This window comes from Calliphora vicina, chromosome 3 (assembly GCF_958450345.1).
Source record: "Calliphora vicina chromosome 3, idCalVici1.1, whole genome shotgun sequence".
NCBI classification, from domain to species: Eukaryota; Metazoa; Arthropoda; class Insecta; order Diptera; family Calliphoridae; genus Calliphora; species Calliphora vicina.
Window position 1 is genome coordinate 28,937,722 of NC_088782.1, and position 27,355 is coordinate 28,965,076.

General features: G+C 30.8%; 1 protein-coding gene across 6 annotated transcripts in view; it reads right to left on the reverse strand.

The window, feature by feature from the left end:
- The window catches only part of Mp (Multiplexin), a 754,200-nt gene that overhangs the window by 314,496 nt on the left and 412,349 nt on the right, over positions 1-27,355 (reverse strand). For 5 of the 6 annotated variants that reach the window (XM_065503879.1, XM_065503878.1, XM_065503877.1 and 2 more), the window contains one exon: positions 3,175-3,312. In XM_065503879.1, the coding sequence (XP_065359951.1) occupies positions 3,175-3,312 (138 nt within the window). Of the gene's footprint in view, positions 1-1,882; positions 1,901-3,174; positions 3,313-27,355 lie in introns of all 6 variants that reach the window. The other variant, XM_065503875.1, reaches the window with a different exon arrangement.

A 27,355-nucleotide genomic window follows, 5' to 3' on the forward strand; every position in this document is an offset into this window, starting at 1 on the left:
GCCGGCCAGTCCAACAGAGGAATGCTATGTTCATTAAACCATGATTTCGATTGCTTATAAACATGGATTGCAGCATTATCTTGTTGGAATATGCAATCTTCATCCATTTTTTCATCCATAAATGAGAGAAGAGCATCTTCCAACAGTTCGTTATAAATCGCACTGTTCATTTTTGTCGGAACAAAACATATCTTCAACTTGCCAACTGCAGAAAACGCTTCCCAAACCATAACACTGCCACCACCGAAATTACATTTTGAAATCCAAACATCGTTTGATCTCAAATCGTGCCAATAGCATGAGTATGAGTCAGGACCGTCTAAATTAATTTTTTTTCGTCAGAGAAAATTATTTTTTTCCACTCATCTGTCCATTTCATATGTTTTGTCTCGAATTTTAAACGATTTTCTTTATGGTGCTTTTTTTAGCATTGGTTTACATTTCGGGTTTTTCCATTTTATGTTTTCATCGTTTCGTAAAATGTGTGCAACCTGTTTGGAAGTCACTGGAAGATTCAATTTATATTTTATTTGTGTGGAATTTAATTTGTTGCGGGTTGCTTCTTGTTTTATTAGTTTAGGTTTTCTTCTTGTTAGTTTTGTATTTCCCTTTGTAGGTTTGCGAACTCCATAATTTTGACCTTTCTTCAAGAAATTTCGAACCACACTTTTCGAACGATCGATTTTACGTCCAATTTCTCTATTGGAACATCCTTGGTCGTGAAAAAATTTAATTCAAATCTTTTCTTGATCGGCCAAAAAAGTTCCCTTGGGCATCTTTAAAAGTGATAAAATTTATTGATTCAAATAGAAACGTACCTTTGGTTGAAAAAAAACTAAAATTGAAAATATTTTATTTTTGGTAACTTTTTTAAAAACAAATTTCACGTCTGCGTTTATACGAATCTTCCACTTAAAATAGCACCAAGAACATTTGATCGCATAATTAAGGCAAACAACAAGAGTAAGAAAAAAAACCTGTTTACTTTCAAAAAGTACCGTTAAGTTGTCTCTCATTAAAAAAGTTAAATTTTGCATTTGAATGAGAACAACAAAGATATAACAAAAATACAGAAAAAAAAAATTAAGTGCGTTTATAAGAATATGCACCAGTGTATCTATTATTAGATATCCATATTGTCTATATTAATGACTTAGTAATCCAGGTATAATCCAAATATATATATATAAGCCAAAAATCGGCCATTTGTGGTCCGATTTTGTTGTTGTTAGTAAGTTAGAAATACAATAGGTCAAAATCGGGTCAAGTATTTTTTAACCCAAATTTTTTTTCACCAAAAAAATTTTTTGTGATATGTTTTTTTTCACTAATAAATAAAAAAAATTTTTCTCGTAAAAAATATTTTTTAACCCGAATTTTTTTCTATCAGAAACATTTTTATGTCATAAATTATTTAAAAAAAAAAAAAAAATTTGCCAAAAAAAAATAAAAAAAAAAATTCGAAAAAATTTAAAAACAACAAAAATTGGAAAAAAATTTTGTTTACCTAAAAATATTAAAAAAAAAATTATTCTAAAGTATAATTTGGTGAACTCTCTTACTTGTTTATACTATGTTTATGTTTTAGCCTCCACCAAATAATTTTCTATATTATTTAAATTCTCAGTTATTTTAGAAATGTTATTGGAAAGTTATTTGATTAGTGATAAAGTATAGAGTTAAATATCAGTTAAACAACATTTTAAAGTTAAATTAATTTAGTGATTTGGTATAACTAAAATATTTTTTTTTCTACTAAAATTAGTTGGAAATTTTGGCTAAAACAATTAGTTTGAGGCAGAATTTAGTTATTTTTTGTTAAAACTGTTAAATATTAAACATGTTAGACATAATGCCAATTTAAATCAATACAAATGTTTACCTCAATCGTTATATTCATCTGAAACAAAGCAACATGGGGGATGGGATTTTTGTTTGATTATTTTTTATTTTATATTTTGTGAGTTTCATGAAAAAAATACAAAATGCTCGTTAGATGTATATGGTTTTGTTTTCAGTTAAATTTTCATAGAAATACAATAAAGAATAAAATGTTTAATTTTCATATAAATGTTTCCCTAAAGGTGTTAAAGAATCCAAACTTTATAAATTTTGTTTAAATAAAACATATTTTTATCAAAATTTTATTTGATTTTCTATAAATATTGGTTAAAACCTAGTAATCACATAAAAAAGTATCAGTTGAAATCGAGCCCTAACAGCGAAAATATCTTAACCAAAAAAATATTTGATTTTCAATTTTTAATGCAAATCAATAATTTTGGATCGTTTACATAATTTCTTCAAATTTTGTAGATGAACCAAGTACCATTACAATTTACATTGATTTAGAACATGCAAGCTATCACAAAAAAAGCTTCTCCTATAAAGTTTGTTGTAATGCACTTAACATATTTTCGCTGTTAAGGCTCGAAATGATCATGCGGAAATTACTCTTCGATGCAAACTACACTGCAAACCTTGAATATGCAATATTTTGTTGTTGTATTACTGCAAAATATAGCACTTAAGCTAGATTTGCAACATACAGTGAGCCTCAAAAGTGAGGAATCACCAAACATTATTTGATTTTTTTTAAGATAATTAAAATCCTAAAATCTATCCATCGATTCAAATTTAAAAGTTTCGGTTTTATGGATATTGATTTGAATAATAGACTCGGTTCTGAAAAAAGAAGATTTAAGTCGGAATTTAATGATTTTTATGATCTTAGAAAAATCAAAATATTCACTGATGTATACTCACTTCTGAGGCTGTGTATATGCTTGGTTTTCAGGGGTAGTTTGCAACAAACAGTGATTTTTCCTACAAATCTGTTTGATATATGGTACTGTCACACATTGAAAATCTTTAATAAAATAAATTATAATTAACTATTTAAATTATTTGAAAAGCTTATACCAAATGACAATAGATATTTAGTTTTACTTTACATGAAGCTGTTTGATTTTACAGAACACTTGTAAGAGTAAACAACTTTAAATAAATGTTTGCTAATAATTGTGGTTCCTCCTTTTTACCCTGTGTGACTGTAACTTAAAATTATTTAAATTTTTTTTTGCATTTTTAAATAAAAACCAAAATAAACATAATATTTTTTATTGAAACTCGAAATTGTGTTATTTTTTTTAAAGATTTTTATGTTTAACTTACCGTACGTCCCGGTGCACCAGTTTTGCCTTCTTTACCCGGTAGTCCTGGTGGACCTCTTAATGTTTCTCTTAGTATATCGTTGTCTTTGATGGCTTCTAGGATATCAGACGCATTGCATGTACATTTGCCAGTGTATTTCTGTAAATATAAATGGAAAATGAGGTATAAGGAGTGAGATCGAAAAATTCTTAACATACATATATGTTTATAAAAAAGAAACCACTAAACTTACAGCTTTAATTTTTTTTTTATTTGATTGAAATTATTATTACAATTTACAAAAAAAATTATTTTTATAGTTTTAATCACTAGTGATGAAATTTTGAACCTTTTTCGGAAACCCTTCCATTAACGTTTTTATAGTGCTTTCTGTCACTTTGCTCGAACATGTAGTCCATCTCCGTTTAAAATCTACCACACTTTTGGACACCTTTTTTGTACTCTTCAATTCTCTTTTAACAAGAGCCCAATATCTCTCCACTGGCCTTAGCTCCGGGCAGTTTGGAGGATTTGCCTCTCTTGGTACAAATACCACATTATTGTTCTTGTACCACTCAAGGGCTTGTTTGCCATAGTGACAGGATGCCAAGTCAGGCCAAAAATAAGTGGACACATTATGAAGTCTTATGAATGGAAGCAGCCTTTTTTGTAAACATTCCTTGATGTAAATTTCGGTATTTATAGAGCCCGTTGTAACAAATGAGTGGCTTCTTTTGCCGCAACTGCATATTGCTTGCCATACCAAGAACTTTCTGGGAAATTTTGTCTGCTTTTGGGTCCTAAACTTTTCTTCAACATTCCCTCGAGCATCAGCAACATAAAATTTTTGACCTGGAAGTTGCGAAAAATCTGCCAGAACATACGTTTCGTCATCCATTATGCAGCAAGAATATTTTTTTATAAAACTTGACTTCAATTTCCGTGCTCTGTTTTTGGCCTCTAAATTTTTAGTAGCGTTCCTGTCAGGAACTTTTTGAGCCTTGTATGTTTTTAAACCTGCATTAGCTTTAACTTTTCGTACCAAATAGTCCGAGCACTGAGCTAACCGGGCTGCTTTCCTACCGGATGTGTTGGGAGCTCTTTTGAAAATGCGTTCTATTTTTTTGGCTTTAGAAACATCATGTGGACCATTCCTTCTACCTGAACCAGGTTTTCTATCAACTGACAAGTTCTCCCGGTACTGTTTAATAACATTGGAAACAGTTTGACGGCAGACCTTTGTATGCTTGGCCAACTTTTTGTAAGACCAAGTTGGGTTTTGTTGAAAATATTTAATAATTTCAGTACGCACTTTTTTCTGGTCACTCATTTTAATCAGATTAACAAAAAAATTAATATAATTGACATTACACATAATAACTGACATGTTTTTCAAAGGTAACTTGATCAAAAAAAAATTCAAATAATACTTGGGTTAAAAAATGTAATGAAAAACGTGTGTTAAGAATTTTTCGATCTCACTCCTTAGATTAAAATTATGTTTTACATAAATTTCTCAAAATTTTAATTTTTACAAATGGTTTTTAAAAGAATTTAATCTCAAACAGATTTGGTATACAGTGTGGCCGGCCAACCATATATTTATTGTCACAAATTTAAATCTACAATTATCATCTGAAAATGTCCTTCTAAAAGTTGTAGCTAACTGAAATCCGATGCGTAAACTCTTGGGTGTATGAATTAAAAATTCGTGATTTACAATAGATGGCGAATCTTTTGAAAGCGGGTTTTGTTTTTAATAACTTATATGTCATTTTTAGGGGTACATATCCGTCATTTATTCTCACCTATTTATTGAACATTATATTGTAAACAACATAGTTTTTCTTGCTTCGAAAATGTCGAATTTTGTGAAACAAAGCGTCATATGCGAGAAGTTTTGCTTTATTTCTTTAATTTTAAAAGAAAGAGTGCAGCTGACGCATACCCATTGCTGATCGAAGCTTTTCGTGAATGTGTTTCATCGGTTTTAACATGCGAAAGATGGTTTAGAGGTGATGATTTTGACACGAAAGACAAAGATCGCCCGGGCCAGCAAAGAAAGTTTCAAGACCAAGAATTGGAGGCATAACTCCTTGAAGATAATTGTCAAACTCAAAAAGAGCTTGCAAAATCATTGGGAGCTACTCAATCAGCAATATGAAAACGTGTGCCAGCAGCAGGATTTATTAGAAAAAAATACGAACTGAAGCCGAGAGATAATGAAAGACGATTTTACATGTCTAAAATGTTGCTTGAGCGTTTAAAAAGAAAATAGTTTTTGCAGCGAATCATTATTTGGTATGAAAAATGGATGCATTACGATAGTCCGAAGCGTAAGAGATCGTATGTGAAGACCGACCAACCAGTCGAATCGACACCAAAATTAAATTTCCATGACACTATGTTAATTCCTTGTATTTGTTGGGAGCAAAATGTTTTTATCTATTAGGAGCTGCCCAAAACGACCAGAAAATGCGGCCAGGCATGAAACCGCAATATTTCATTATGACAACACCAAATTTTACAATACCTCTTCGACTACTATGCCCCGTCCTACTACTATTACGTTCGATCTATGCAGAATGTTCTCTCTCTCACGCTTCTCTGAAGAATAGATTATGATTCGTTCTTGGCCTCAAAAGATTAACAGTTCTTTTGGCTCGGATTCCATATGTGCCAGAAATATGGGAAAAGTTTATAGCTAAGAATGGCTAATACTAGATTTACATATATTATACAAATGTTTCAAAATAAATTTTTAAGTCGAGCTCCTAATATTTAATATTGTAAACTTTTTTTTTGTTTTTCGCAACCATTATGCGACTTAATGTTTAACTAAAACTTTTTGGCATATCTTGGATCATAACGCTGCTATTTATGGACCGACATTTTAGTAGCAAAATTCTGGAAGTAGATATATTCATGTATCAAACTCTGCTACAAAATTACACTTTTTGTCTGTACTTGAAAATCCACCTAATGGAGTTTTTAGGCCTAGGTGAGGACATACTAAAACCGTTTTCAAAGATTTTGAAACAAACTCAAAATTTTGAGTTATTTTAAAAAACACTGTTTTAGGGTAGGTCGTAGAAGTTTAGTACCTCTAACTCACACATTTTTAGACCGATTTCAAAATTTTAAACAATTATGGATAGATAAAGAATTAAGCTTTCCTTCTATGTAGGCATAAAAGGTATATTTCAAAAAATTGTTCAAGTTTTCATAAAAAGTTTTGCTTTCTTTTTTATTTTTTTTCGTACTTTTTCAAATTCAAGAATAGTTATTTTAATTTTTTTCTATGAAAACCTATTTTTCTTTGCAAAGTCTTTTAAAGACAATTTTATATAGACATAAATGAGACATTACTTATTAAAACCGGTTTATTCTTGCAAAAGTTATTAAACTTTTTCGAAAAAAGTTCCACAAAATTTACCTTGTAAATTAAAAATTGTACAAAAATAATTTTTTTTTGTATTTGTTTTATTATTCGAAAATACTAAAAAAGGTGTTAATGAAAAGTTTAATAACTTTTACAATTTTCATCCGATTTTAGTAAAACGATGGCTTGTTAAGAACTAAATTTCCTTAATACATTGGTATACATAAGCTTCCATATCAAAATAATCAATGAAAAGCGACTAAAATCAAAAAAGTTGTTAAATTTTATTTTTCTTTTAGATATTCTTAACAAAAACAATACATATGACTTACAAATGTATCGAAGAATGCACGTCATTTTAAAACGCATTCAGTTTTCTTTCCAACTCCGTTTAAAAATTTAAAGTCGGACAGAGACTGACTGAGTTACAAATCGATAAGTTGACGAACATCACTGAAAACGGTTTTTTCAGAATAACTTCTGAATTTGAGGGTGTTTCTGAAATTTTTTGACACAATTTCTAATGTACTCGGTAAGCCCTATAACCCACGCTAGGTCGTTTTCCAAGTTTTTTTCCATCGTAGCACCGTGTCATTAATGCCTATTATGCTAGAAATTATAGGGATGCAGAAAGTTGATTTTAACAGACATACGGACCGCCCAACATTGAAAGATGGATACTGGTATGTACGTATAAGCATTCAGCATATAAGTATATCCTTGACTTATAAAGAAAGATGTAGAAACTTTTCTTTTTATCCGAATAATTGTTTTCAAATTAATTTTAGGTGAATCGACAAATTTTCATAAATTTTTATTTTGCAAAAATTTAAATTTCATCCAAAATATCTGCCTCAATTACTTACTTGGCATTTTACCAACTTACAAATCAAACTAACGCAAATCAAAGATAAAACAAAAACAGGACATCTTTTATATTTTGAAAAACAGACCATTAACAATTTTCAATAGGTAAACATATCAAAAAACATGTAAGAGAGCTACACACAGTTACTAAAGTATATTCGTATATTCGGCTGTGCCGAATCTTATCACAAAATTATACTTTAAAATAAAAATTTTAAATATTTTTAGGTAAACAAAATTTACATTTTTTTCCAGTTGTTCTTTCGAAATTGTTTTTTAAATTTTTTTTTAATTTAAAAAAAAAACTTTTTAATTTTTTTTTTAATATTTAGTGAAAAAAAATTGTTTGGTGAAAAAAAAATTCGGGTTAAAAAATATTTTTTTAGATTTTCACCCATTGTAGGTCCAACTTACTAGTCTTATGTACGTCATTGCACAGGTCTTTGAAATATCTATCATTAGATATCCATATTGTCCTGGTTTTTTCCTTATATCTCAGTTATTTGTGGACCGATTTTCTCTATTTTAAATAGCAACCGAGCCGGAAGAATTTCGGAGATATTGATGTATGAATCGTGTATGTAAGTTATTTGGGGACTTCGGAAAGTTGATGTCAACACACAGACGGACAGACGGACAGACGGACATGGCTATATCGACTCCGCTATCTATAACGATCCAGAATATATATACTTTGTGGGGTCGCAAATGAAAAATGTAGAAATTACAAACGAAATGACAAACTTATATATACCCTTGCCACTCATGGTGAAGAGTATAAAAACTTTTCCCAAAAAAATGGTGTAAACTAATTTACAATGAAAAAGTAGAACGCTGCTAAAACCATATCATTTATTAGAACAGATTAGTTTTAGGCATTTTCGAAAAACTTTCATTAAACAAACATATCAGCTAAGGTCTAATTTATAAAATGATTTATATACAAACACATTTTGAAATAATTATTTCTATATATCAGAAACCATAAAACATGGATGCACTACAAAAAAAAGATTGACAATAAACAACAATGTCATTTTGAAATTTGTTTGGGGTAAAAGAAAATAATTAAAAACATCGTAAACCACTTAATGTTTTTTAACTTCAATTAGTATGCCACACGACTACTACTACTACTACTACTACTTTACTCTATTTATGTTCCAAAAGTTTTACAAAACAATTTTAGACATGACACATTTTGTTTTTTGTTTAATTTCTATAATGTATGAAAAATTTAACACAAAAAACAAAGAGAGAAACCTCACTTTAAAATATACACTCACATACAGAGAGACCAAAATGTATTGTTTTGTGTTACATATTATGGAAACGGAAGTGCTAATTTAAGCTTTACACCACTCACTACTAATGGAAAATGTAATTAGGCTAACGATTATATTTATTTTGACTTTTTTTGGTTACAAAATAAATTATTGGAAAATCATTTAAATTTTTAAAAAGGTTTTTTATTTCGGCAGAATTTGTAATTAATTTTCCATAAGTAATTAAGAAGTTGACCAATGACCAAATAACCAATATTTTCTAAATTACCTCACAGCTGTAAATTTAAATTTAAACTCAGCCTAAACTAAACAACGTGTTGTAAATTATGCTTTAAATTTACATTTTATTATTAGGTTCAACATATAAATTGTTGTGTTTAAAATATTTTTTTAGTTATTTATTCAGGTCATGCCTGTTGTAAAACTGCATGATGTGGCATCTGTTGTAATTATCAAAGTCCTCTATTTGCAATCGTTTTCTAAACATCAATTCATTAATAATTATAAATAAATACGTTGTCATGTTGTTTGTCGCTACATACAAACAGCGTAAATATAAATTTATGTATATGGGATTTTGGTTTTAAGTTGTAAATACAAGCCCTTTTCCCCTGGTCTTCCCTTAGGTTGGCTAAATCTTGCTAAAGCTGTGGTAATTTGCTTTTATAAATCCTCTGTAAATTGGGTGTCAGCTACGATGTGTTAGTAATGTAAACGTGTTAATGAAATGTTTTAGATGAAAAAAAAACGTACTATAAAACGAAAAAAAACGTGTATGTTTCAAATGCACCAAACAAACTATAGAAATCTGTTTAAAAAAAAAAGATTTTATGGGTGACTCCATAGAAATAGTAAATATATGAATGAGCAAAATCGGATAATGTTTAGAGGTTGCTCATTTTATTTGAAGTTTCAAATTTTTGGTACAAAGTATCAATAAAGAGTGAGTCAGAAAGAACTTATTCCTTTATTAAAATAAATAAACGTAAATTTATTTAAACTAGGATCGCCTGTTGGTCAAAATTCGACCACTAATAACGAAATTATACAGTTACTTTTGTTTATTCACGTTTGTGTACAAATGCACTTGTATGTATTTAGATGTGCATAAACATGTTGCTGTTGTTTTTCAAGTTAATTTAAAATGCTTTTTACCACTTTTATGGAAAGAATTTTTTAAAAAAACTTTATATTGTGCACATCTAGAGAAAATAACCTTTTAAACCATAAAAGTTTCATCAGAATTGGTGGACAATAACATACTAAAAAGTGTACCACAAAAAAACGTATGGCATATTTATATATAAGATATTGTACAAATTTATTAAACATTGAAATATTTGAATATTACTGGGTATTTAAAAATTTATCCGAAAATCCTCCCACTAGTGATTCTATAGTTGCTGCCGTTAACTTTTTTGTCATGTCCATTAAGATAGATTATAGTTCTGTGAAACAGTGAAATGAAAAGGTTTTTCATATTTTCATAGAGTTTCTGATTCTCGTTAAGTGAAAAAATGAAAAATAAATTGAAATATTTTCACATGAAAAGAAAATGTTGAATAAAACAAATTAAAGAACGGGAATCGCAATAATATGAAAAGTTCTAATGAAAACGAAAATGAAAAGATTTTTTTTCATTTCACCGTTTCACAGAACCAGAATCGACACCCAGGACATGTTTTAGGCTACCTTTCCTGTGTTCTTTAATTCTGTTTTTACAAGATCCCTATACCTTTTACGGGCCGAATTTCTGGACAGTTGAATGGATTTGCTTCCCGTGGTATAAAACTGACCCACTCAAGGGCATTTTTTCCATAATAGCATGATGCTAAATCGGGCCAAAAATAATGAAGGCACTCTGTGCTGTTTTTAGAAAGGTAAAATCAGTTTTTGTAGACACTCCGTAATATATATTTCAGTGTTTATCGTGCCTGATGTCACAAATGATTGGCTTCTTTTGACACAACTACAAATGGCTTGCAACACCTGCAACTTTTTGGAGAATTTTGTTTGCTTTTATCCGGTATTATTCTGAAACATTACATTGTCCATCAGCCATATAAAAATTACCCGGAAGTTGTGAAAATTCTACCACTACATAGTGTCATCATCCATCACACAACCGGTGTATTTTTTATTTTTTCGCTCCTTGTTTTGCTTCTAAGTTCTTTAATGCATTCTGATCTGGAACATTCTGAACTTTATACTAACTACATCAATCCAGCATTAGCTTTGGCTCAGAGCTAGGGTTTTTATCCCGGGAATTCTCGATACAAATTTCCCGGGAATTTTGCCAATTTTTCACTACCCGATTCCCGGAATTTTTAGTCGGGAATCCCGGGAATTAAAAACAGACGAAAATACATTGAAAACAGTTCATCAAAAAACAGTGAAAAGTTTTTTGCAGTTTTTTGCTTATATCTTGGCAATAATAGACCTATTATTATTATTTATTTGGGGTTTTTCATATGAAAAGTTAAAAAGAGAATTCATTATTTAATTTATTCCATTGAATCATTCTAATTTCTTTAAATTTCTTCTTCAAATCCATAACAAAATAGCTTCAAAAATTTATTAAATGATTAAATTTTTCTTCAATTAAAATCTAGTACAAAAAGGTTTAAGACAATTTTTTCAATTAACTTTGTAAATGATTTGATTTAACAAATATTCAATCATTCAAAGTTTGAATAAATTCGGTTATTAATTAACTTTAAAATTAATTCAGTTTAAACAAAGGCTTTGGAATGAGTCTAAAAAATTAAATATTAGGAATGGATTTATGGAATGAAAGGCTGAAATTTTTTAATTACGGATTAAGATTTTAGTGAATTAAGCTCAAATTTTATTAATTAATTCGAAGCTCTGATATTTAATAATTATAACACTAAGTTTTTATATGAAATTTGGCTATAATATTCCTAATTTACAGTATCATTATATATTTCGGGAATAGCCGGGTACCCGGGAATGTAGAAAAAAATTTCCCGATTTCCGGGAATCAAAAAAGGTCGCGAAATTAAAAACCCTACTCAGAGCACATAATCATCAGAGAATTTAACTTTACCAGCTGTATTTCTGATAGAAATGTTCGATGCTTTAGAAGGAGTTTTACGACATCATTTGCCTTACCAATATATATAAGACTTTTTTTTTCTCCTGATCCAGGTTTTCTTTCACTGTTGAAGACTTCCTAATACTGTTTAATGGCTTTTGAAATAGTCTGACGATGAACATTCAGATATTTAGCTGTTTTTTTTTGAAAGTCCATATTGGATTTTTAATTTTTTTTCACCTACTTCTTTTCGGTGACCATTTTGACAGAAATTACACTTGAATATTAATGATTTAGAATAGATAATATCTGACATAATTTTCTTGACTCACTTTTTATTAACAAAAAAAAAATTAAATTTAAAAAATTTCCAGATTCTTAACTAACATTTCGCAGCTTATTTGGCACCAGCTATCAATTCAAATTTAGTTTTGATACCCTACACCACCATAGTGGGGAGGGTATTGGTCTAACACCCACCTTAAAGTATACCGATTGACTTAGAATCACTTTCTGAGTCGATTAAACGATGTCTGTCCGTCCGTCTGGTCGGCTGGCTGGCTGGCTGTCCATGTAAATCTTGTGCGCAGAGTACAGGTCGCAATTTTGAAGATATTTCGATCAAATTTGGTACATGTTATTTTTTCGGACCAGGGACCAAACGTATTGAAACTGGCTGAAATCGGTTTATTATTTCACCTAGCCCCCATACAAATGTCCTCCCAAAATTGGACTTTACCGGTCATAAATGTTTAATTTAAATATGTATTCCCACAAGTTCCGCTCCAAATAAGTTTTATATACACAAAATTCATGTCACCAAATTTTGTTACGATCGGTCCATAATTAGTCATAGCTCCCATATAGACCCGCTTCCGAAAATCACTTTAACGTGCATAAATCGCTTAAAAATTTTGGTAAACACACAAAATTCAACATAGTTAACTTTAATATAGACATAAATCACACGACCTAATTTCATGGTGATCGGTCCATAATTGGTCATAGCTCCCATATAAGGCCCACTTACGAAAATCACTCAAAAATATAAATTATTGAAATTTTAAAAGAAAAATGTTTTTGCTCTTTTACTTATTGTAGGGTATTATATGATCGGGCTTGACCGACCATACTTTCTTACTTGTTTGTTTTAAAGCTTGTAGGTTTATTGGTTGAGGGAATCAGAAAGGTCTTTATATAGTCTCAGTTTGCCTTAATCGCAGATTTTAATACAGTCTTACCCACATTACCACGAAGTCTGGTTATGTGTTAACTAATAGTTATACTGACAGTTTTCATACAAAAATAATTTTAAACGACAGTATAAATATTAGTTAGCACCTAACCAGACTTTGTGTTAATGGGGGTTAGTTAGCGTCAGTCTTTATACAATCTTACTTCATAAATCGTATGCCTTTCTAAAGTCTTAGTTTACTTTAATAGTAGGACTTTATAGAATCTTAGTTTGCTTCAGTCGTAAGTCTTAATACAGTCTTAGTTTCCTTCGATAGTGGGTCTTAATACAGTCTTAGCTAACTTCAATCATAGGTCTTTATACAGTCTTTAACAGTCATGGTTTCCTTCGACCACAGGCCTTAATACAGTCTTAGCTTAATTCTATTGATGGCAGGTCTTAATACAGTCTTAGCTTATTTCAATCGAAGCTAAGACTGTATTAAGATAAAGCCTTAGCTCACTTCAATCGTAGATCTTTATATGGCAGGTCTTTCTACAGTCTTACTTGAGGTCTTTCTACAGTCTTGGTTTTTTTCGATCGTAGCTCTTAATACAGTCTTAGCTTACTTCAATCGTAAGTCTTTATATAGTTTTATCGTAGGTCCTTATACAATCTTAGTTCATTTAAATCGCAGATCTTTCTTTTAGTTTACTTAAATCGTAGAATTTTATACAGTCTTAGCTTGTTTCAATTGTAGGTTTTAATACAGTCTTAGTTTACTTCGATCGTAGGGGTCAATATATTCTTTGTTTCCTTCGATAGTAGGTCTTTATACAGTCTTATCGTAGGTCTTTATACAATCTTAGTTCAAAAATCGTAGGCCTTTCCCAAGTCTTAGTTTGCTTTATAAATTCTTAGCTTGCTTCAGTAGGTCTTTACAAAATCTAAATTTCCTGCAATCGTTGGTCTATATATATAGTCTTGTCGTATGTCTTTATACAGTATTATCGTAGGTCTTTATACAGTCTTATGGTAGGTTTTATACAGTTTTAGTTTGTTTTAAAGATAGATCTTTATACAGTCTTATTGTGCTTCAGTCGTAGGTCTTTACAAAGTCTTGGTTTGTTTCAATTCTAGGTCTGAACATAGCTTTAGTTTGCTTTAGTATATCTTTATACAGTCTTAGTGAGCTTCAATCGGATGTCTTTATACAGTCATAGTTTGTCTCAATCCGAAGTCTTTATACAGTTATAATTTACTTAAATTGTAGGTATTTATACACCATTAGTTTGTCTCAATCCAAGTATTAATTTGCATTAATGTAAGAACTTTATACAGATTACATTGCTTCAATCGTAGGTCTTTATACAATTTTAGTTTACTTCAATCGTAGGTCTTAATACAGTCTTGGTACTTCATATAAAATGAGCAACCTCTATACATTAGCCGATTTGGCTCAGATTTTCAGTATTTTGTTTTAAGATGATGGAAAACAATTTGAGAGCATCGAAAATCCAATAATAGTAATAATAATAACTAAGTCTGTATTTTCTTAAATAGAATTTGTTGTTATTGTAGAACGGTATCTAAGCCTTCATAAAAGTTAAAATTTAATAACGTTTTCTTTGAAAACATGAAAAATATAACACTGATTAAAGTTTCTGTTTTAAAAAATCTATGAAAAACTCCATATAGAACACCAAAACAGGAATAACTAAATAAATAAATGAATAAATGCTGACCTAAACACTGTTACAAATACTAATATATAAACACATACTACAAATATGTGCAGTAGGGTGGTCCTTACTTTGAACTTTTCACATTTGAAAATATGCTGCGAAACGTATTTGTGACCAAAAAGTAAATCACTTTAAAATCCGAAAATTTCAAATAAGTTTTCCACGAAAAGCCACAATAGGAAAAACTGTTAAACTAGATATTGATGTTAGTCCCGGTCCACACTGTGAAACATTTGCTGCAAAACATTTGAGTTTGTTGATGAAAGGGGAAAGAGGAATGAAAAAAGGAACTTTGTTTCATGTACATGAAGTTTTTGTTGAGTATGTCATCCACATTTATTCGTTCGTATTCGTACTGTACAGAAATGTCAAAAACTGAAAAGCAAAAACTTCACTGTGTGGACACGAATGCAGTTTCAAAAGAGAATTTAAAAATGTTTTGCAGGAAATGTTTCACAGTGTGGACCGGGAGTTAGGAAATTTATATTTTACATATTTAGGAGGAAATGAACTAGTTTTTCAAACATTTTGACCCAAACCACGTTATTCGATTTTTCTCAAATTTTCAGCATTTGATTTTTAGAAGACAGAGAACAATTTTATACCTGTGGATACTCATGCAAAATAAGGGCCACCTCAATGAACATACATACATACTATAAATGATTTACACTTTATGTGTGTTGGTAGTTAGTTGCAGTACAAATGTGCCAACCTAACGTAAGTACTGTATATTCCGTGTATGTTTGTGTCCTTAAGCCCACTTGAATAAATTGCTCTATAATCCTAACATATTATAGTGAATATAAACACACGAACACATAAACATGTGTTTAAATGTATTTGTAAGTTTATAAACACACACAAACACTTAGATACATATGCATGCATGTATAAATGTATGTGATTTTAACAATTCATCTAACTATAAATTGTTTTGTGTGCGAGTGTAGCTTGTTATGTTAAGCATCATTTGTACGTATTTATACTAAAACACAACAGGAGTATAAACAACAGTAAAATCAGCAGCACTAGCAATAGCAGCAACAGCTCTAACTACATACAACTACAGTTTGTAGTATTTTTAGTTTGTTTGTTAAAGCAAACATTAGCTCTTCAACTATAGACTTCCAGCATTTTACCTCCATGTGAATGTTGCATATATCTACACACACACAACCACTTGCACAAATACTAACTAAACAATAAATAACAAACAATAATTTAAAAGTGATGTGTTGTAACGGTTGTTGTCGCTATTTGCTGTTGCTGCTGCTATTGCTAGTACCTCTGCTTTAGCATCAGTTAGTTGGTGACATAAAAATAATATAAAAAAACACATTTTCAACTTCACATATGTATGAATGTATGTATGTATGTATAAATAACGTTAGTGAAAATCCGCTAGTTCTTACACATTGTTATCTGGGGAAATCAGGTATTTGCTTCCGGCCATATGTCTGTCTAAGCGCGTCAACAATACATGTGTATACGAAAACATATACACATGAACCCACATCCATACATATGTATAATGTGAAGTGGTGCTACACTATGGGTTTGTTTGTACATTAAGGTCATTTTACAAAATTTAAATTTACAAAGTTGTTAGAAACAACATTTCTGTCATGCAGCATGAACGAAACATTTGTAACAAACACATAGATTTAGTAAGAGACTCTTTTGTTCTCTGATTTGGAAAGTTTTTGATAACATTTCGATTTTTTAGAAAATTTTCTACACTCCACACAACAATATTTACTATAGAAAAAACTACATACACAACATTATCTAAAGAAAAAAAAAACTATTAAACACTCCATTTTCTATAAAAATAACTGTTATATACAATATTTTCAATAGAAAATACTTTTTTTAACGCTTTATTGATTTATTGAATCTGTCTGTTATCGACCTTACAATAAGTATTTAAATCTAATAACTAAAATTAAAACTATTTGCTCTTCAACAAGAGAGCCTTAAGTTAACTGGCACTCATCTTAGCGGGGTGGTAGATTTGCTCTTCGGAGCCTGGATCGGGTTTGGATCTTGCAAGCGTTATATAAAATTTTTCTATAAACAAGTAAGAGTAGTGTTTATAAACCGGTTAACCGGTTCACAGAGAAACCGGTTTTTCTTTGAAATGTCGGTTTCTTGCCAACCGGTTAATTTAAAATTTTCATTTTCGGTTAACTGGTTTATCCGGTTTTTATATCTCGGTTAACCGGTTTTTAAAATTTGGGACTAAAATTATTAAATCTCATGTTTTTGTGCAATTTGTGATTTGAAACCTAAACTGCTGATTTACAATATAATCCGCTTTAGATAAAACTTTTTAAGAATTACAATGATTCTAAACAGTAGAGACTTTTTCAGAATAAATTGCACATAATGAAACTATTAAAAATTAAATTTCGCATACTTATAGGAGTTAAGCTAAATCTTAATAATGATTCATTATAAACTTAGTGATGCTTTTATTAAACGTTAAGTTAAGTAAGTCAATCAATCTGACTTTATAGTGTGTTTTGTTCTTAAAATTTTATTTTATTAATCATTTCGTTAGCTTAGGGTACAAAGTAATTTTCAGAAATATTACAGGACAGACAAAAAACGTTCTAAAATCCATGATTTGAAAAATTTTTGAAATCGGATAATGGAGTTTGATTACTTATATATTTGGTATGGTTTATAATGGCAAATAATCACAGCTAAGAAGAAGAGCGTTTGAATCTTCTAGGTCCTTTTTTGGGACTTGTAACATTTTCTGTTTCATATCAGAAAGTCAAAATTATCAAATATTTAATTAAAAAATACATTTTTTGGTTGAAATTTAATGAATAAACCAATAATTAAAACAAGTATTATATATTTCGTAACATATTTATACTCAATTCCATTTGACTGAGATAATAATTTTGAAATTTTTACAAAATAAAATGGACTTAGCACTTTTTTATATTTAATATAATATTAACCATTCTTGACTACTAAAAACTACAAATTTTAAAGCTGTATGTACTGTATTGGACATTTTATGTTTTGTACACATATATGATGGTTAAACGGTTTTTTCGATGTCGGTTAACCGAAAAACCGGTTTTCTAAAAAAGGCCAATTTTCGGTTAACCGACAAATCGGTTTTTAAAAATGTTGGTGTTTTATATACACTAAATAAGAGAGCTATATTTGTCTATGCCGAATCGTATATACCCTTCACCAAGTTATACTTTAAAATGAAAATTTTAAATATTTTTAGGTAAACAAAATATAAAAAAAAAAATTTTCTTACCTTTTTTTAAAAAAAAAATTTCGAAATTGTTTTTTTAAATTTTTAAAAAATTTATTTTTTTAATTTGTTATAAAAAAATGTATGACAAAAAAATTCCGTTAAAAAATATATTTCCCGATTTCGATTCATTTCTATAAGCCTTACACATTTTTAACGGGTAGTGATAGAAGGGAAATATTAGTACCTTTTTGATAAGCTGTTGTGGGTCTTTGAATCTAATTTTAAGGATTCAAAAAAAATCAATTTGTTCTTCCTTAATATTTTTTAAGGACCGTTTGCACTTAATTAAAAATTTTTAAGGTTTAGCAAACTTTTCAAAATGTTTTCGGAACTGAATTAAAAAAAATCTAATATTTCGCAAAGGTAAAAAATACAAAACCGGTGGCTTTCAATATTAGTACAAGAGTAATTTATTTTTTAAAAATGGTTTCTTATTCTATTTGACAATATAACACTTAAGTAAAATTACCCAAGCATTCTGACAATTAGAGTAGGTAATTCAAAGATAGTTAATTGTCAAAATGCAAGGGTAATTAGCAATGATTTAAAATAATTAATTCATTAAAAAAATTCAAATTCAAATCAAAAAAATAAAAAATGTGGTATGACTCAACACCGGCCCCATTGAAGGACCTACGGTCTTCAATCCATTGGTAGTAGCGCAAGTTTATGGATTGGCCTCTTCAAAATACCATTCCTAGTCTTCACTTCCGCTACTCTCACTTTGCCGTCCGCGCCTGGGGTTACCGCCAATACTCGGCCTGTCAGCCACTTCAGGGGTGCCATGTTGTCTTCGTGAACGACGACGAGCTTGCCGACGACGAGATCTGGCTCTTCTTCCGCCCACTTGGTTTTGGCTTGGAGGCTGCGGACGTAATCTTTCTCCCAAGATTGCCAAAACATCTGCTTGAGAGTGCAGGTAAGCCGCCATCTCTTGGAGTACCTCAGCCTGTCCACTTCTTCGTGAGGCAATTCTGGCGGCAGCGCTAGAAGGCTCTCTCCGAATAGTAGATGCGCTGGAGTTAACGCTTCGCCGTCGTTGGGATCGTTGCTGATGGGAGCGATCGGTCTGGAGTTCAGGACTGCCTCTATTTGAACCAGAACCGTTTGTAATTCCTCTACCGTCAACAGCACCTTGCCTACGGTTTTGGTTAGAAGTGTTTTGGCGGATTTGACGGCCGCTTCCCACAGACCGCCGAAATGTGGAGCTCGAGGAGGAATGAAGACAAAGTCTATTCCTTTGTTGGCAGCGTACGTTTTCATGGCGTCGGCATTGTTGGCCATTGCTTCTCTGAGCTGGAGCAGCTCTCGACTGGCACCGACAAAATTCGTTGCGTTGTCGCTGTATACGCGCTCTGGGAGCCCTCTCCTGCCGACGAACCTTTGAAGACAGAGAATAAAAGAATTTGAAGACAAATCAGTAACAAGTTCGATATGTACAGCTTTTGACGTAAAACACACAAATATGGCGATGTACATTTTAACAGGTGGACGGCCACGTATTTTAAGTGTTACATTAACTGGGCCGCAAAAATCTACACCACATACTTTAAATGGGCGTAGAGCTCTCACCCTATCGGCGGGCAAATTTCCCATTATTTGATTCATTAGTTTAGGTTTGTAGCGAAAACAATGAATACACTTGCGAACTACTCTTGAACATGCTTCTCTGGCATTTATCAGCCAAATTTTATCACGTAAAATGGCTACCAAGGCTTTCGCTCCAGCATGACAGTGTTCCAAATGCAAGTGTCGTAAATATAGGACCATAAAATATGATTTTTTAGGCATTAAAAGGGGAAATTTTGCATCGTGAGCAATTGGTGCATTTAGCAACCGCCCGCCTACTCTAAGTAGTGAAAAACTGCGGTATTCATCTTTGTATTGGTGGACAAAAGGATTTAATCGTTGCAAATTTGAAGGCAAAACTTGTGATTTGCTTAACTTTTTCAGCTCTTCGGCGTATTCTCTTTTTTGAATAAATTCAATTAGCTGGAGAAAAGTCCAATTAATCTCTTTCGCTGTAGGTATACCTATATTGCGGAATTGCTTTCCTCGAGCAATATCGAGAAAGCGAAAAACATACGAAAATACTCGAATCATTTTGTTGTATGATGAGTAACTTTCAATAATCTTCGCAATAGGATTAATTTCGTTTTCTTCTACAGCCAAAAACACATTAGTTTTCCTTGTTTCAAGTGACTTTTGTTCGGGAGTTAATTCGAAATGCTCATTTACTGGCCACATATTAGTCTCTTCGAGTAGAAACTTTGGGCCATTAAACCAAACAGAGTCCACTAATTCTTCAACATTACATCCTCTAGAAACAATATCGGCCGGATTTTCCTTAGTTGGAACATGACGCCATGTGGCCTGGCCCGATAGTTCTTGTATTTCTGAAACTCGATTTGATACGAATGTTGCCAGAGTAGAAGGATGAGTTTGAATCCAGTGCAACGTAATTTCTGAATCAGTCCAAAATGTAACGTTTTCCACTTTAAATAATATTGTATGCTTTATTTTGGACCATAACTTGCTTAGTAGATGCGCTGCGCATAGTTCAAGTCTTGGTAAAGACTTGGTCTTCAGAGGAGCAACTTTCGATTTAGCCGTTAGTAATCGGCAAGAAGTCTTACCAGAAGCTCTACTCCGGATATAAATGCAACAGCCATAAGCTCGCATAGAGGCATCAGAAAACCCATGAATTTGACATTCAGTATTTGATGAGGTCAAAACAAATCTAGGAATTTCTATTATGTCAATTTTCAATAAATTGGCTTTAAAATCTGTAAAAGAAGTATCAAGGCGCGTGGGAATAGACTCATCCCAATCTAGCTGCATTAGCCATAATTCTTGAAGAAGAATTTTTGCCTTGATAATCAAAGGGCACAAAAGTCCGAGCGGATCGAAAAGTCTTGCCGAAACTGACAAGATATTTCGTTTTGTTGCTTTCAAGTTTTGAAACAAATCATCCAAGTGGTATTTAAATACGTCACTCTTCGGAATCCAATAAGTGCCTAAAGTTTTAGTGAAATCCTGATTTATCTGTACTGATTTTTGAATTGTAATCGAGTCTTGATCATAACAATTTGAAAACCATTTAGTCAGATTAAAACCTGCCGATTGCAATATTTGTGTGACTTGGGACCTTATTATATTTAGATCTTCTATTGAGTCAGCAAAAGTTAAAAGATCATCGACATAAAAGTCTCTCTTTATGACTTTAGAGCCAATTGGCAATGACTTTTCGAATAATTCGCTCACATAAGTAAGGCAACGTATTGCCAAGAATGGAGCTGATGATGTGCCATAAGTCACTGTATTTAATTTATAAATCTCAATATTTTGAGACTGATTTTCACGCCATAATATTAATTGATAATTTCTATCGGCCTCGTCAATTAAAACCTGACGGTACATTTTTTCAATGTCAGCCGTAATAGCGTATTTATGCATTCGAAAACGAAGAAGTGTTGAATACAACTCCTCTTGAATGGTAGGACCAATCATTAGTAGATCGTTAAGAGAAAGTTGTGTAGATGTTTTACAAGAGGCGTCGAAAACTACCCGAAGTTTTGTAGTAGAACTTTGCGGGCGTAATACACATTGATGAGGTATAAAATAATGAGAAACATCGGGTACTTTATTATCTGCAATAGACATGTGACCCAAATTAATGTACTCTTTCATGAATGAATTGTACATCTCTTTTGTTTGTGGTTCTTTTGACAGACGAAATCTCAGCGCCGATCAACATATCAATTCTTTGCGGTTTATTAAAATATGGATCAGCGAATTCTATATTATCGGGCAAATTCCATCCAGCTGTTGAAATTATACGATCTGGTTGATAGTTGGAAATCGATCGAAGAATCCAAAATTCTGCAGAAAATTCATGGGAATTCATTCGAGATTTCACTGTAGCCTGAAGTTTATGTTTTGCAGACGAATTCGTTCTGCCAATACCAATAAGACTGAGATTTCTTTCTTGTTTTTGCAATTGTAATCGCTGAGATAGTTCTTCGGTTACAAAATTTATTTGTGAACCGGAATCCAAAAGAGCTCTAGCTAAAACATACTGACCAGATTTATTCTTGATCTGCACTAAAGCTGTTGCTAAAATTACATTATCTTTCGCCGAAGATGAATGATTTACAAAAGCTCTTGAAGTTGAAGCTACATTAGGATCAGAATTTGCAACATTCTCAGGTTGTGCATCATTTGCAGCATATTTATGTAATAATGTATGATGGGAACCACTACAAACTCTACATTTTGTTGATTTACATTTTGTCACCGTATGTCCTTTTTTCAAACAATTAATACAGGCGGGAACGCCTTTGACAAAGTCAAATCTCTGTTGCACCGGCACTGCAGAGAATGAAGGACAGTTCGATAAGTAATGCGCTGCTTTACAAAATAAGCATTTAGCTACTGATTGTTGGTTATCAGTTTGACATGAAAAGGAGGATTTCTTCTTTTTACTAAAACTTTCATTTTTTCTCGTAAAATTGGTATTCGGTTTTAATCTCGAACTTGAAGCTTCTTCAGCTGAAATATGTTGGTATCTTTTGTTCAAAGCTACCTCACAATCACTCCATAAGGGCAACTTTTCATAATCAAGTTGCTCTTCCCATTTGGATCTAGTGATTGGATCTACTTTAGTCATTACTAAGTGAATTATTATCGCATTAGTAATTGCCTTGTCATCTCCGATTGATAAAAGTGAGCCATAAATGGCAGAAACTGTATCAATCATGCTCCTCAAGGAAGTTGCAGAAGGTTTAGACATTTCCGGTAAATCAAACAATTTAGTAATATTATCAAAGAATATTAAACATGGATTGTCATAAACTCTTTTTAAACTTTGTAGAGCCTTGGAGTAATTTTGTTCACTTATCTGATAAGCTTTCACAGTTCCCAGAGCTTCATCTGATAGGCACGAGATTAAATGATTAAATTTCTCAATTTCAGTTAACGTTATATCACTATCTACCAAACTCTCGAATAAACTAATAAAATTCTTATATTCGGCATATTTACCGCTAAATTTAGGCAACTTCATACTTGGAAGTCGGCTATGATGACTTGAGAAACCAAGAGTAGTTTCAGCGATACTATGTTCTCTGGGAGTTAAATAACCCAAAAGCATACTTTTTGTGGAAACGCATAAATTTTCTAAATCGGACCTTTCATCGTTTGAGGGATCTAAAATATCGATTTCAGTTTGAATGTCCATTGCATCTTCAATATATGAATTCAAAATTTCTAATCGACAATGTAATTCATTTTGATTAAACGAAATAGTTTTTTCCTTAATAGATCGCCTAATTCTCGAAACGTTATTCAAAATTTTATTTTTCTGTTGGTATAAACTCTCAAGACTAGTAGAACTTTTTTGCTTTTTACCGCCTCCCATTTTGTAGTCGAGGTTTAAATAACTAACTTGCTAAGAAAAATCGGAAACCAAGTTTAAATTCTTTTTGAATTGTATTTTAAATCAATTTTCAAAAGGATCTCAAGGAAATTTGTCGTAAAGACAAAATAGAATAATATAAATAAACTTTCCGAGATCAACTTACGGTTTCAATGCACTTGCAGAAACAACAATTGACTTTAAGGTTTCAACTACTTTTTATTCAAATTATTTTATACCAATATTCTTATTTATTTATAAATTAATAGCAATTATTAATTCTCGGAAAAATTTTCTGAACAATATTGTTTGCTGGGTTATAAACCAGTTCGCAAATAAATTTTTTCCGTACCCGAACAAATTTTATAAATTATAACAAAAAATATTATTTTATTTTTATATTTCAAATTTTCGATAAATTGTTCGTTGGGTTGTATCACAAATTAAGAAGAATAAGAGTTAAATAAAAGCAAGCAACAGAAAATAAATGTAAACAATTGAATTTATCGCAATTTTATTTTTTAATGCTTTAATTTTATTGTTGTTGTTCAATTAATTACCACTGCCTCTTTTATTATTAAATTTACTCGCGATCACTTTTATAAATGTCCGTCCGATAATAATAATTTTACCTCTTATGATTTTTATTTTTAATTACACTATTTTATCACTTTTTTCTTATAAAATTTCTCAATTATAATTCCTTATTTGTTTTTATATATTTTCTTTTATTTATATGTATACATATACTTCTTTTTATTTATTTTCACTTATATACTTTTATTTATTTTTTGTCACCTTTATTTGTATTGTTTTCTTTTGTTTATGTTCTTATATTTGTCCGTCTGTTACCATATGATCAGTGCGGTTGCCACTTTGATCATTACAACTCAACAGTGTTGGTAAACGGTTTTATTTATTGTAACGAATAATAAGAAAATAAATCAAAACAAGTGTCAAATAACTTAACAAGCGAGTTGATAAAAATAAACAATCGAGTTAATAAAAGAAACAAGTGCACAAAAAAGGTAAATTGGAAAGATGTAAATATTTTTACACTTTAATAAAACTTTAATTATTTTTCCAAAGAAAACAGTGAGAGTGTTAAAAAAAATAAGAGAACGACCGATAAGTGATTTTAACAATTGCAGCGAGGAGGCGACTTTCTTTTTAATTGTGGTGTTTTTAATTTTAACTTAATAATTAAGTTTTGTGTATTTGAATTTAAATAAAAAACAACAATAAAGCACTTTATCACTATTTTTGTGTGTTTCACTACTTAAGAGATTTATAAGAAAATTATTAGAAGAGCAAATAATTTTAGGTGTGGAAATAACTTTGGCAATCAAATTAATTATTTTTTTTTTAATTTCAAAGATAAATAAAATGCAAAGTCTCACACAATTATTTGTTCTTAAATACCTGGTTAGGGTTTTGTTGACGTTCGGCACTTTCCTTTTGGCACAAAATGCAGTTGCAATTAGGCATCTGGTATGGTCTTCCTTCTTGATGGATGGATTCCTTGGTTGATGTTTATGTGTTGTGGGTTGGTTTGTTTGTTTGTTTATTTAGTTTTTTAAATGTTTATTATGTGTTTTTTAATATACTTGTTAACGGGGTTGTTTTATTAACGAACTCACGGAAACTTGTAAAAAGTACGGTCTCGGTAAATAGCGAATTTATTTTAAAAAACAGTCCCTGCTCGGGCGCCAAAATGTTCTTCCTTAATATTTTTTAAGGACCGTTTGCACTTAATTAAAAATTTTTAAGGTTTAGCAAACTTTTCAAAATGTTTTCGGAACTGAATTAAAAAAAATCTAATATTTCGCAAAGGTAAAAAATACAAAACCGGTGGCTTTCAATATTAGTACAAGAGTAATTTATTTTTTAAAAATGGTTTCTTATTCTATTTGACAATATAACACTTAAGTAAAATTACCCAAGCATTCTGACAATTAGAGTAGGTAATTCAAAGATAGTTAATTGTCAAAATGCAAGGGTAATTAGCAATGATTTAAAATAATTAATTCATTAAAAAAATTCAAATTCAAATCAAAAAAATAAAAAATGTGGTATGACTCAACACAATTGTATTCATTTTTGATGTAGAATCGACTGGTGAAATCAGATTTGCAATATAACCGTTTTTGCTCTACAGAATAATGTGCCAAAAATTTCGATCAATTATATTTAATTTTTGAATTCTATAATATTTGGTATATACATACAGTGGTCGACATAAGTCTACGTACGACCACAATTTTAGCCACTTTATTAGAGAAAACGTGGTAAATAAAAAAATAATAATTCAGTTTTGTTTGAAATCTATTTTTAGAGATGTAATCTTCATTTTAAAAGAAGTCAACAAAAACTCAAAAGTAAATACCACAAAATTGGCCAAAGAACTCGCAACAAGATCAGAAGTTATTGTTCATCCACGGACAATTCAAAGAACCTTAAATAATAATGGTAATTAAAGCAGAACTCCTTATAAATTAGCGAACGGATCGCAAACTTCTTTTGGAATTCGACCAAAAGCACTTTGAAAAGGACAAATACAGCAATGGATCCGAAAAACTTACTCGCTACAGTTAAGCATGGTGATGGCAATGTGATGGTTTGGGGTACTTCCCACTTTAGAAGCAGCGACAGTATAATATGGATCGTTATAAGTACAAATCCATTTTGGAACAAAATTTGAGAGCATCCGTTGATATTTTAACTCTTGGTTAAAGTTGAATTTTCAGCGAGATAACGATCCGAAACATTGGTCTCAAATTATCAAAGATTGGCTACTCTACCATGCGCCATGACAATTGTACACACCACCTCAAAGCCCGGAATTAAATGTTATTGAGCATGTGTGGGAAATTCTGCAACGGAAGATCCGAAAACATCTTATTACTTGTGCACCAATGTTAAAGGAGAACTTTTCAGAAGAATGGCAAAATATAACGTCCGCAGAACTGGAAAACTTAGTTGCTTCGATGCCCAGACGCTTGTAGATGTCCGTGGTGGCCCAACGAAATATTGAATTTAATGAAAATTTGTATTCGCTGAAAAATTTTTATTTAGTGTACAGATCTTATGCAGAGTTTTGTCAACATATTTTTTTAATTTTTTTGTGAATAAAAGTTAAACCAATTATAAATTTAGCGATATTTTTTTTGTTATATTACTAAAAATGCATTTGAAATAAAACTGCATCATTACTTTCACTTATTATGGTTTAGAAGTCCGCGAGTTACGAAAATAATGGTCGTATGTAGACTTTTGTCGGTCACTGTATGTTTTCCACGGATTTTTAAAGAAAACTGATTGTGCTTTAAAATGACGTGAATTTTATGATATATTTGTAAGTTATAAGTATTGTTTTTGCTAGAAATATCTAAAAAAAATCAAGATAAAAACACTGTTTATTGTTGGTGTTTTGTTTAAGCTTTGATATTTTTACAAATAAAGCTTAAGTGTCTGTAATTCTCAATCACTCTATAGTTTTATTTGTATAATATTTTTAGTTTATCTGAAGCATTTTGGGAAAAGGCTAAAATTTTACTGAAATATTAATTTTTTATTCCCAAATAACCTTAAACAAAATTTATCAAGTCATTTAATTTTAGTAGCTTTTCATTGCTTATTTTGATATAAGATCCCATAATAATTTATACCAATATATATAGGTCTTAACCAAACATGTTGTTATGGTTTCAAATCACATGAGAATTGTAAAAGTTATTAAACTTTTCATTAACACCTTTTTTGTGAATTTTGCCCCCCAGCGCATATGAATAAAAAAAACAAAAATCTAAAAAAAATTAAATATTTGTACAGTTTTTAATTTACATGGTATATATTTTCGAACTTTTTTCTAAAAAGTTTAATAATTTTTGTAAACCGATTTTAACAAGTAATATCTCTTTTTTATATAAAATTGTCTTTAAAAAATTTTCATAATTGTTTAAAATTTGTATGTCAATCTGAA